The 13,500-nt window shown below is 39.2% G+C and overlaps 1 protein-coding gene across 1 annotated transcript in view; it reads right to left on the bottom strand.

The window, feature by feature from the left end:
- Positions 1 to 13,500, bottom strand: part of TBX15 (T-box 15) — a 92,317-nt gene that overhangs the window by 26,656 nt on the left and 52,161 nt on the right. Inside the window, exons 2-5 of the mRNA XM_027653605.1 lie at positions 12,626 to 12,839; positions 4,034 to 4,135; positions 2,119 to 2,290; positions 1,588 to 1,755 (exon numbers count right to left, since the gene is read on the bottom strand). Coding sequence (XP_027509406.1) covers positions 1,588 to 1,755; positions 2,119 to 2,290; positions 4,034 to 4,135; positions 12,626 to 12,839 — 656 coding nt within the window. The remainder of the gene's footprint in view (positions 1 to 1,587; positions 1,756 to 2,118; positions 2,291 to 4,033; positions 4,136 to 12,625; positions 12,840 to 13,500) is intronic.

A 13,500-nucleotide genomic window follows, 5' to 3' on the forward strand; every position in this document is an offset into this window, starting at 1 on the left:
AAGCTCCCTGAACCCAAAGCATGACAGAGGTGCTGTGAATCTCTGAGGCAAGGGCAGCTGGCAGATGAGCATAAGGAGACTACAAAAAGAATGGGTGGATATAAGGAGCTGTCAATATGTGCAGTGAATGTGTCTAAAGAAGTGATGAAGCAGGACACCTCATCAAAGAGTAGGACACAATATTTCACTGGCCACTGAAGGAGAAGGGAGAGCAAATGTGTACAATCAGAGCCCCACCCAACCCGGCCTTGAACACCACCAGGGATGGGGCATCCACAGCTTCTCTTGGGCAACCTGTCCCAGTGCCTCACCACCCTCACCACAGTAAAGAATTTTTTTCCTAATATCTAATCTAAACCTACTCTCTTTTAGTTTGAATCTATTCCCCCTTGTCCTGTCACTACACACCCTTATAAAAAATCTCTCTACATCCTTCTTGTGTGCTCCCTTCAGGTACTGGAAGGCCACAACTTGGTCACCCAAAGCCTTTTCTTCTGATCTTTATTTACAGTGGGAAGCATTTTTTTTTCCCCTGTTCCCCAGCCTGCTGTCCACCCACTCAAGAAGTCTGAAGAGAGGTTGCCATTGAAGACTGATGCAAAAAAGTTAAGTACCTCAGCTTTCTCCTTCTTTGTTGTTACCAGTTTTCCAGCATTGTTTATTGGAGAGGTACACCTTCTTGAACCTTCCTTTGCTGGTTAACATACCTGTAGAAGCCCTTATTATTTTTTCCAGGTTCAGTTCCAGCTTTGTCTTGGCCTTCCTCACCCAATCCCTACACAACCATACTTAATCTCCTTACTCTTCCCAGGTTATCTGACCTTGTTTCCATTGCCTGTGCATTTCCTTCTTTCCCTTTTGTTTGAGGTCCCTACTCAGCTATACCCGTCTCTTGACTTCCTTGCTTGATTTCTTGCTCCAGGGAATTGCTAACTCTTGGCTATATAGAAGACTTCCTTAAAGATCTGCCATCTCTGTTTTATCCCTTGTTCCTGAGGGCAGTCTCGAAGAGGATCCTATTGACTAACTTCTAGAAGAGCTGAAAGTTTTCTTTCCTAAAGCTCAGGGACCTAACTTGATTCCTTACCTTAGGACATTTATGCACGAGGATTTCAGTTCATGTGCAATACAGGCATTCAAAGACTTATTTTGTCAACAAACTGATGAGATTGCACTTCTTTAAAAGTTTTTCCTTTGCTGCTATAAAAACCCCAACTATGTGTTTTCTTTCTGAGACAACAGATCTGGACTAGTTGTACTACCTTAAAATTATAGCAGGGACAAGACACAGTAATTTGTACCATGAGACAGCAAGGAAATTTGAACACAACACATCTCGTTATGATTGATCTCACCTACTTACATTACAGAAAAAGATACAACCATCTTATCTCCAAGGTGGTTTTCTGACAAGATACTTGAAATCTACACTCTACCCCAGAGCAAGTATTTTCTTTTTTAGCCTGTAAAGCGTACACTCTTCTTTAGCTTTGTTTGGTAGAGAAAAAAAGGTCTCAATCACAAAGAGCACACTGACATTTTTATGACCACACAACATAAAAGGAGCCTGAAGGCACACATCTTTACCTGTTGATTTTGGTAGGCTGTCACTGTGGTGAAAACTGTCTCAGGGAAGTTAAAAGTTTTCACCCCATCTCCTGAAGGAACTGGCTTTGTAGGAGAAAGATCACTGCTGAAATCCTTGCGGATGACATGAACACGAGGCTGGTATTTATGCATTGAATGTAAGATTATCTGAAGAGAAAACAAAAGGAAAAGGACTTTTTTTCTTTCCCAAATATTTTACACCACATCCAGATGTACAAGAAAGCAGGGATGGAGTAAGAGCTAATATGGCGAAAACTACCCTTTTCTTACAAGCATGTATGAGACAAAGTTTGTGCTAAGTGCAGAGAGAAAGCTGCTTTATTGCTTTATAGGGTCAGGCAACAGTTCAAGGAAAAGCACTGAAACAGGGAAAAAGCTCCATAACTCTGGAGAGCAGCTACAGACGTGTGCTGAACAAGACAGAGGAGCATCAAAGCAGCAGCAGCACCCTTTCAAGACTGGGAGAGGCAAGACTGGGACAGCAGGCACCACAATTAACTTCTAACTTACATGGCCTTGATCATCAAGTTCGTTGTTGGTCAGCTTGAGCTTGTCAAAACTGACCACCTGCCTCATCCAGGTGTCTCCAGAAGCCAGTGAGTCGGGGTGGATGTAAACCCTTGGGGGTACTGGAGAGTCAGCATTGCCAGCCACCATCCACTTGGAGCTGTGATACACATACCTGAAAAAGGAAGGGTAGACCTAAGGGAAGTTGTCACTCACTCACTGTAGGAACATGTCCAGAGCTCCTCCTCCCCTGCCACCCTACCGCATGCAATTCAAGCTCTCATTTGCAGTCAGGGGAGAATGTGCTTTATTGCAACCTCCTACCTTCTAAATGAAAGCCAGATTATCCCTGAGCCACTTGTTCAGACTTGATTCCTTATTAAAACCGCTTTGCAGTTATTTTCCCAGTAAAACTCTGCCACATGTGCCTTCTCAACTCCTTAACCCTCTCTGAGCCAGAGTAAGAGGCTGGAAAATACGGATAAACAAAGTCCTCTCTGAAAATATTAATAAATGCCCTGTAATTTCTGGAAATCGGCACTGGATCCCATATCAGACTTCGCAAAACACATGTGGCTTCAACTAGAAAGGGCAAAAGCCAATAGATACCACTAGAACAATTGCTAAAACAGAATTTCTGGTTTGAAATGTTGCAAAACAGGAAATTCCATATGGTATTACATACATTGGGACTAAAGGAAAAAAATTATTTTTGTTTTCCTGACCTTTTGTGATCTTTTATGTTCCTGATCTAGCCATCCTATATATGCCATAAATTTTTCTACCACAGCTTTGCCTAGACACTTTTTTTTCTGTCCTGTAGCTAGTTCCATCTAAGACATTTCACAAAGAGTTCTGCTAACACCTTGAAGTTCTGCCCTGTACTGCCCCTCATTGGGTCTCTACTCAGCTCTGCTAAGCTGTTTCGGTCTTTACCTACAAAGAGTGATTAATTTCCTGTATTTTCACAAGAAATGAAAAGAAAAAAAAGGTCTGTTCCTTTCCCTGCTGGTTTGCTCAATGGACAGAAACAAAGGGTAAGACAACATATTTATTTTCAATGTTAATGTTGTCAGAACCACACTCAAAGAAACAAAAAAAAACCATCCAGCTGAGTATCAAACACTGTCTTGATGCTTCCCCAGTAAAAACATTTTCCTGAGAAACACTCTGCACAATTTGAGAGCAAAAATGTAGTATTTAGCATTTGAAGCATAGGGTCAATTCCAAATCCCTGAAATCTGGTTCAGTCAAGACTGTTAGGGGAAAAGGGGTCTTTTAATAAGAATACATAAATCACCTCTGTCTGGATAGTTTTCTGGGATGTAGGGGACCATGAGTTTTCCAGAGTACATTTAAGGGTCAGAAGCCCACTAATATCAGAGAAACTTCTTCCTGTCTTTCAGCTCAGTGGTGGAGTGTTTCTCAATGACTCCACACTGTAAGTCAGGGACCAATATTCACTGTGGCTGCTGTGCTGGACAGTGAATGCTTTTAAAATTTAAATCATCCAATTCAGTTCAGGCCAGACCTGAGGTTCCTATCTTAGTTCAGCTGCTGCTTGCCCATTCCTTTCTTGCTGAAGTAGTTTTAGAGGCTGCAGACTTCTCATTGATAAATCCAGTTATCAGTTCCCGCAGAAAGTTGTAGCGAATTATGTTAATTAGGAAATGCACGACAGGGAACTCCTCAATTAAAAACTGCTATTTGAAAAGAAAAAGGTTTAAATCCAAAGAGACTATATTAAACCTCTGGATTTGTGTCTCGTGATTCTGGTCAAATCAACCACGTTTATATAAATCAACACGGTCTCCTCCAGCAGACCTTTGCAATGGTGTATAATGGCAGGTGTCCTTGCTAGGCTGTCATTAACAGTAAGTTATTATAAGATTCCTACCTCTGCACTTAAAAAGCTTACCTGTATCTCTTGTTATCCACAGGGACAATGTCCATGGCAATATAATACTGCTGATGGGGATCCAAGCCTGTAATTTTCACCCTCATGGCTGGAAACATTCTCCTAGGAAAATAAGAGTAGAAATAAGGGGGGAAAATGGTGAATAAGGATGCTGAAGTGGGTCCTTATACCTCTTTCTGACACCAGGAGCATGCTATTTTACACAGCCCAGTACTTGCTATGGACTCCTCTGGACTTGGTGTGGGTAGAAAAGACTGTGCTGGCAGTGATTTGAGTCTTCAAATTTTTCCCACTTAGAAAAAGGAGTGGCAGGATAACAACCTGTAAGTAATAATAAATACTCACAGTCAAGCACTCTGTTTCCAGTTCATAGGAGACAATTCTACTATACTTTACACAGATTGTCCTCTCTAAGGCATTTTTAGGTAGTATTTTGTGCAATGTTGTCTTTCTATGCCAGGTCTCTATTAAGCATTTTCTTCTGATAGGCAAATTATGGAACTATACACCAAGAAGAATCAATTCCCAGCTTTTCTCTTGTCTGAGCTCAAGTTTGGTTCTGCTGTACATTAGTCACTGCTCTGGAAGTGTTTGTAGCAAAGCAATAATTTCAGAAGAGAACAGATCAGAACAATTTTAACCTTGAAGATGTCAGTGATAGTGTGGCTATGGCATAATTTCTCATTCTTAAAAACTTTATGGTGGCCAGTAGACCAATATCTGTTCTATACCTCCCTCAAACAGCATGCTAAGGGAATTGCTTGTGCCATATTATATTTGCAAGTAATGTGATATTTTCACGTCTTCACGAAATCTGAGGAGCAGAACTGCGCGAAGTGCAGATGAAATCAAGTAGCAGAGCAGAGCACTGAAAGAAATCCTGCGTTGTTTCACTGGCTGTTAACTCAAACCTGAGCTCTACTTGACTAGCTTCTTAGCCCTTATCTGAGAAAAACTTGAGTGGAGGTCCTATAGGATGATGTTACTCAATTGCATGACTTCTACCTAGAAAATGCAAAGGTTTGGTAGGAGACACTCTGAAAGTATTGCATGCTCATACAAAATTACATTCTACTTCTCTGACAAGTAGGCATATCCTTATGGAATGAAGGTTTGGATGGAAGGAGGATATTAAAGGGAAATTTAAAATCATAATGTCAAAATAGTGGAAAAGTGTACAAGAAATGTTGTCCACTTTTTCCAGGAGCCATCTCTAGAAACCATCATGACACTTTCCTTTCTATTTAGTGAGAAGCAGCGAAACATCAGAGAAGAAGATTTAATTCTCCCAGAATTTCTGTTTCTCAAGGTATTACTAGTGGACATAGCCTGGAGGAGGGAGAAAACAGGAAATTTTGTGTCAACATCTCCAAATATGTCTCTTAAACTTTTCACTGCAGGGATGTGACCATGACAAGATATTTTATTCTTTCCCATCCAAGCCACATAGAGCCACTTGCAGAAGAGAGTGAGAAGGAGGAGGTTGGTGTTCAGCCTTTACCTTACCCACAGCTCCTTCGTTTCAGACCACACTCAGAAGATAAGTTCTGATCTATTAGCAACTGCAACTGCTTTGGAAAAGGGTATTTCTCCTGGGGAGTGGGGAGAGCACCACAGCACAGCTGCCGCAGCACAGCAAACCCAAGTTATGAGAGACATAAAACTGTCAGAAAAATCATCTGCAGAAACTCTTCAAGGACAAAGCAGATTAGTGCAATTGATAGTGTGAGTTTACTAGTGAAATGACTTGGGGGGGGGGAGGAATAATGGATTAGCCTTTGGTGGCTTGAGGGCATTACCTTGTTTCTACCACAATAGCTCATTAAATCTGCCAAGCCAAGTGGGTACAGGATGTGGCATTTTACAGTCCAGCTCTCCTTAATTAGAGAGAGGTGGCTTGGGAGCAGCTAAAGAGGCAGGTCATGTTTCAGAGGGTTGATGAGAAATGCAGGATTAAATCTGAGTCTCTTTGGGTCCAAGACTACACACTGTATTGGGTAAATTGAACACTCTGTGTGTCCCAAGAAGCTCCCTCCAAATCTGCAGCCCCGTGTAAAGTTGCAGTATAGCCTGTGGGGTTGTTGCTGATGAAATACCTTGTAAAAGATTACCACAGACCATTCAGCAGGCTTAGAGGCTAATCTCTAAAATGATCGGAGAGAGCTCGGCTGATCCCGCTGCTTTCTCTAAGGTTTAAGTGAACTTTTAAAGTTTTTTGAATTATTACTCTTTTTCTTTTTCTGTGGGTGTGAAAGTAACTTAGGTTTCTTTGCAATAAGGATGTGGCCTGGAACTGTCACAGCAGGTCTCCAGCAGCACTGCTGCATGGAAAGGGGAAAATGGAAAAGGCACAGGCAAACAGTGGTGACTTAGGGATGTACCATGTGTAATCCTGGTGAAGTCCTTGTTCTCTGCATTTCCTTTTGGTTGGCTCTTGGTAGGCTCTTGGTCCCCCAGAGGCACCAGCCTTATAGAAAACAAGGGGCTCCAAGGTTTTGAAGTAATTTAGGCCATTTTAATATGGCTTATGAATATGATATGAATAAACAGTCAAGAATCTTTCATCTAGACAGGTATCAGCTAGCTTCATAGCCAACAGCTACAGACATGAAGGCTGTCAGTTTTCATTGGGAACATCTGATGACACCTGATATATTTTAGGAAGAGGTTTTATATCAGCAGCAGTTTGGGATGATCAAGTTATTTATATGTTAGCTTTACCACTCAGCAGGAAAACAAGTCTTCCTAAACTTAGACTGTGAACTTACACACAGTACCCTTTTAGGAGAAATATGATGTGATATGAAATAAGTTATTAAATTACTTTAGGACCACTTACAAGTGTTTTAAAAAGCATTTTAGTAATGACCATATGCCTCAATCTACTCAATTTCTGTTTTCTTTCGCAATGAAAGTGAGGTTTATGAACATCAAATGAGAAGAAAACTAATGATATATAAACATCTCTAAGTATTGATCAGTATTATCCAGCACTGTAGTGTACTGATATTAAGAACCATGCTTGTGAACTTTCAGTAAAAGAAAGAAGTAGTTGGATTTTGGCAACTAGCATTATATCTTTGTTGTTGTTTTTGTTTAAAATTTTCGTTTAACACAAAAAATAGAGTTTGATATTCGTCTGTGAAAATTGTTCAAAGAAGGTATATCAGGTGTAACAGGTGTTTCCTCCAATGGAATAAAGCTTCAGTTTTTAACCCTTAAATTAGAAACTTAAATAAGATTAGATTTGCATAAGGGTGACATCTGTTAAATATAAACCCTAAAATGAAGGGCTGTGCTCTTCAGTTGTAGCAAAAGACAATTTGTCTATTGACAGTAACAGAGTAGTAATTTCCCAGATATAAAAAATCCAATAGAGAAACTCTACAAAATAATCTGGTTTAAGTTTGCAGATTTAGTGTGTACAGTGTTTACAGTGTGTGTCAGTTTACAGGGCAGCCTGAAGTTATCATTGCTACTTCATATCTTATATTTCCTTGCATTTAAGACTGGTGCCAAATGATATTTCTTTACAAAAAAACAAACATGTAATGTGTGAGGGAAAGAAAGGTAATGCAAGGCAAGGCAGGGCAAGGCAAGGTAACAGAGGAATGCCTTTCTGTTTCCCTCTGCAGCATGGGATGTTTGTTTTGAGAGGAAAAGCTGAGGGCAGGGCTTGTGAGCAAAAGGATTTATTGTTTATGAGGGAGAGGAAGATTAGCAGATCTTCTCAGTTGCTCCCAAAGGGGATATTTTTCTGGAAGCTGGAGAAAGCTCATCTGACCCGCTGGGCCAGGACCTCTAAGCAGCAGTTTGGTAGCTGTAGCCTGCCAGCCCTTGCTCTGAGAAGTCCTCTCCATGGGCCCCTTCAGCATCAATAGAGCTTCAATACAAAATCCCTGCTACTGTCACTAACTGAGGAGCACTGGAAATGAAAAATAATGCTTAGTAATGTAAACAGCCCTAAGTACTTATTACAAACAATTCAGACTCATGATTTTAGGGAGGCAAGGAAACTCCATGCAAAATACCATTTTGCATACAGGAGTCAGGAGAGGACAAGGTCACAAATTCACAAGTTCCACTCACTTCTGGTTTTTTCCACTCTTATTATGAAGCCTGGCCTCAGCACTTTGGTTTGAGCCATCCTGTGGTATGGATATGATAACTGTGATATGACACATGAGATAATTTCCCCTATTGTTGAGATGAGATCCTGGCTCTGTGACAGGTAAAACCTGAGTTCCCAGAGCAATGTGGATGTGCTGGTATGCATGGTCACACTCCATATAACCACCTCCATAAACAGTAGGCAGCCATTTCCTCCCAGAGAAGGACTCCAAGCACTCTTTATAGTGTATTCCTGCAGGAATAAGTGCACATTGTTTCCCACTTTGGGCAGTACTTCTATGCATCAGTTAACAGTTACCCCTGCAACTCAGATGGCCATAGACTTTAGATAGGGATTGTAGAGATGAAGGGAGAGATTCAAATTCCTCTGTTGATGTTGCCAGGGTACAAGCATGATCACTGTTAGTAAAGGAGGGTAGATTAAAAGAGTTAAAGATGGTTTTAGGTCTAGTTGCTCAAATCAGTATGGCTCAGTGCTTAAGCTGAATTTATTTTATTTTATACAGGGTCTAAGATTGCCTCTCAAACAAAAAGGAGATAAAGGTGATTGCAGATTTGAACGCACTGCAGCTGACAGCCATTTGCACCTTTTGCACAAGGAACGAAGGTGTCTTGTTATAAGAATCCGATTAAAATTTGAATAACAATGTTTTGATGAAAGGGAAGAAAGGAAAAGTCATAAGAGGACTGGAATAAGTTATGAAAACAGACAAAAAAAGACATCTGTAAATATACCATCAAGAAAAGAAAAAACAAAGCAGAATTAAATATGAGTAAGAGTGGGAGTCTGAAAGACAAAAAGTGTAGTCAGCCTGACGTAGTCAGGATATAACTCCAGAAATATGTTTGAAATGAGAACGTAGGTTAGAAACTAGCATTACATAGCAAAACAGAAAGACATTGTGTGGTCAAGCAGGAACCAAGCAGTGCCTTACAGGTCATAGAAAATTAAGGAGCAGCTGTAGTTCTAGGCAACTGAGTCTGTAATTATAATGGCTTCCAAAACAAGAAGGTCTTAGAGGATTCAAACAGGGTTTCAAAAGAGAAAGCAACAAGAGCAAAATCTTCTGTGGGGAAGGAAGCAGATGCAAATTACCCTGTGCATCTCTCACAATTTCAATAAGTAGTAGAAAATCTTGAGGAAAGAACATGAGCTCTGCTATTTTTTCCAGAAATTATACATACTATTCTATGAGATACATCATGTATCATGCATCCCACATGGAGAAACAGGACTACCTGAATCAGCCCTCACCCATCACTAACACATCTTCTCTGAAAGAAAAATGTTTAACCAGAGAAGTTAAACATCTCATTAGTAAATGTTATCGTATCTGTAAGGTCCATCCTCAGTAAACAGGCATATTACCTAAACAAACTCCCCAACTCTTCATTTTGCTTTACAACAGTCAACCTACAAATATAGTCAACAGGAAAAAAAAAAAAACCCACCAACCAACCCCCTCTAATATTATTATCATCACTTCTGGAGAAGAATATCATCAAGCAGAAAAAACCCATATATTTAGTAGCTACAGCTACAAAGATTTTCTGTGGGTAGCCAGTGATGAGACAGTTGACCATCAGAAGTCAAGAAAGCATCTCGTTTCAAAGAGAAAGAATATTATTTAGGATTATAAAGAATTTATGATTTACACAGTAAGACATGTAAGTGATACATGGTCTTCCATAAGTGGAAAAATTATCCAAACTGGAGCTTGCAAAGGCACTTGAGAATATTATTAATGGTGTTATAGGAAAAAAATCTTGGAAAGAGAAGTATTCTTTACAGTCCATACAGGTTTTCCCATGTCTATTTCCTTCTAAAAATTATCAAAATATCTATTGTTTTGGACTCCTTAAATAAAGTTAGTGTGCCTGTCTTTCTTCACATGTGCTATTAAACACCTCTGACAGATGCATGAATAAGAAAGGAGATATTTCATCAGAAGATGCAGACCAAGATTTTGACCAAAGAATAGAGACATCTCTTCCAAAACATGAGCCAAAATCTAAGAAAACAATTTTTTTTTTTTTTTTACTTGGGGCCAGGTTGAAACAAAGAGAAAAAGATCAGATGAGGGAAGTGAATTTGAATGTTTGACTTTGTGATGCTTCTTTACTAAATGGGACTCATTTTTCCTGGCATGGTGCTTCTCTGGAATTTTAGTTCAGCTCCATCGTGTACCCACATGGACGGAACTATGTACACCTCACAATAATTCTTAATCAGCTTCCTCTTATTACTGTGGAATTAGGGATAGATATCTATTGTTTGATATGATGATACGTGATGCAGGAAGACGTATTTGTCTGAAAGGCAACATGAAATCGCAAATTCCAAGAACCATTGCTGACATTAAACATTTCAATTCATATATGTCAGAACAATAGTTTTAGATCAAAAGTGTCAAAATACATAGTTCCAATCAACAAATAAGAGTTTACAGCTCAAGGAAAGCTGATGAAAATTTCCAACTAAGAGTTGTTTAAAAAAAAAAAAAGAGAGAAAAACCAAATCCAGAAGAGCATTTAATTCTGTGTATTTTCCTAAAAACTTTTAAGGAACTACAGAATCTTTTTTCCTTTATATGTACATCAGCCTGACCAAACTCTTCCAAAGTATTTAATTTCATTATGTCTCTCCCCAGAATGTTTTACCATGGTTTTTATTCCAGAACCCTTCCTTTTCCAAGATCCCTGCCAATGATGTCAAGGCTTCTGTGAAAAGTTGCATTGAACTATTTGCAAAATTCCAGCGGCATTGATGTTTCAACTTTTTTGATGACTTAAAAAAAAAAAGAAAAGCACCTTAAAAAGGGTATGGCTTTTTAAGATGTCAGAAAGGTCAGCTCCTTCATGCAGAAAAGTGTGAGCTGATGAGATCATCTTCATACCACTAAGTTCTGGGCATTTTAGTTTGAACTAGTGTTGGTAAGTTTTGAGATATTTATGCTGCTCTTTAGTCTATCTACTCTATGTATCATAAGAGAATTAAATATAGTTAATCCAACAGGTAATAATGTATTATTTTATGTTTCTGAAACAGCATGGTCCAGGCACCAGGATAACAAAGTCAGAAGCAAGGAAGTTGGTTCTTCCAGTGCCATATTTAATGATGCTGGACAGATCACCTAATCTGTTTAGGTCTCGATTTCACCCCCTATGAAAAGGGGATAATAATAAAATTTCTCTGTGTTTGCTTTGACACCTCCAGAGAAAAGGTGTTGCACAATAGCAAGTGATATAATTCCTGTTACTTTGCCTCTTCCATTTGAGAGAGAAAGGCAAAACCAGCAGCCCACCTTGTATTGATGCAAGATGATTCCTGTGCCACAGAGATCGTATATCTAACACTGGGAGCTAATCTGGCTCTGATAATCTTTTTTCAAATTATCTGGACTTCCTGGGGCTACGGAGCAATAGCACTAACTTCACAAGAACGGAAAACAACAAGTCTAGCTGTTTTGGAAAATTCTGAAAGCACAGATATAAAACAACACTATAAACAATAGAACACTGTGGGTTTTCCCCAAAACTTGGGGGGAAATCTCTTCTGCATCCCTGAGGCAGGGTCGGGACAGCTCCCAGGGCAATCACGGGATCTGCTCGCCGTGGCGGGATCTCTCCGTGGTGCTGACATTCTCCTTCGCTCCATTAATCGGAATTAAAACCTCATTAGGTGGAGGTGAGGAACAGACTGTTAACGCAAACGTGGCTAAAAATTCTAGTTTTGGGGTTCTATAAATGTACAACTAGCTTCAGGCTTTGTTTTGGCAAACAGACGTCTAGCTATTTTTTAATAGTAGACAGCAATGAAGATCTTTCCCTTGGCTAACAGCATGGCAGAGTGGGTTTTTCTTTCTAAAAGAATCTCACTTATTAGTGGCTCTTCCTAATCTCAGCTGACATAGTATCAGCTGCAATAGCCAAGGAAAACATTACGCCTGCACATTTTTTATACAGGACATCATTAACACTTTATCTATATAGAACTGCAGGAAGACATTCATTTGGTGCAAAGGTGAGTTTGAATTTCACTGTATTTGAGATTAAATCAACTGGCTCATGAAGTGCTATGGAAACTTGAAAGGAAACTCAAGTGGCTCACCCCCAAATGCATAACTCATTTTAAATTCAGTACAGCCAACAATACAATGATCGTTTCCTGATTTACTTATTCAAAGAAAAGACCATTCTCAACAGTTTCCTGCAGCTGTGAGTTCTCCTTTGTAGCCACTTATTCAAGTAGTAATATGAAACAACTTTACTTGTCTTAAGAAAGCTAGTAGGAGATACAGCTCTGAAACTTTGACAGCCATTTAATTAATTCTGTGTATTTATTCTTTTGGCTCATCAAGAAGGAAAAAGAAAAGTTTCTTTCTTCAAAAAAATATTTTTTTTTACTTTGTTGGGTTATGATTTCTTTTTTAACTAGATATAAAACCAGAGATGTCTTACCTGCCTGCTTTTGTGATGATCATCTCTGTCCCAATGTCATGAAATCTTTTCCAGAGGTCAGCACACTGCAGCTCTACCTGGATCTCTTCCATGGATGAAGGTGGAGGAGGCTGAGGGCCTGAGCCACCAGATGTAAGGTCGGAATGGGAGCCAAATGAGCAGGATGTCCTTTCTGTCAGTACCTCTGTGTCTGACCCAGTGCTCTGCTCTGAGTCTGCAAAGTAAAGAATTCAGGTAAGATGCTCCAGTTCTACCTACTGTGAGTGTTAAAAGGAGGGAAGAGGGAAGTCAACACAGAAAGTGCTAAAGAATGATACAATGCCCTTTTATAAGGTGTATATATGTATAACACATATATATTTATGGTTTGTTGTGATTTGGGGCTTTGGGTTTCCAACATGATATCTGGCATTTTTGTAAAGTTTTAGAAACAGCTGAAAAAAGGACCCTCAGCATAAAATAAAAATAGTAGCAAGCAATGCAGGGGATGAAGTTAAAAATATAGATTAAAAATAGAAATGAAAAAAAAATCATTCAATCCATAGTTTCAATCTAGGATTAGATGGGCTTACTGGAAATCTACATTACATTTAATTGAATATTGTCCCACACTACTATTGAAGAGTTGGTTATTTTTAAACAACACTTTTTTTTTTCATTTTAACATCTTTTTCATCAAAAACAATGAATAGGTTTTTATTTTGTTATTTGGCAGCACTGTTTTGAAAATGTTTCATTTGCTCCTATAAAACTTTTTTTTGAAGAATGATATTTCCTGAAAAGATAACCATGCAGCTTTTGGTGAATAAAATGCTCTAGGCTACAGAAGAACAAAAAAAGGTGATAGTAAACATATGGAATATGTTACCAAGGAA

This window comes from Corapipo altera, unplaced genomic scaffold (assembly GCF_003945725.1).
Source record: "Corapipo altera isolate COAL_440 unplaced genomic scaffold, ASM394572v1 61, whole genome shotgun sequence".
NCBI lineage: Eukaryota > Metazoa > Chordata > Aves > Passeriformes > Pipridae > Corapipo > Corapipo altera.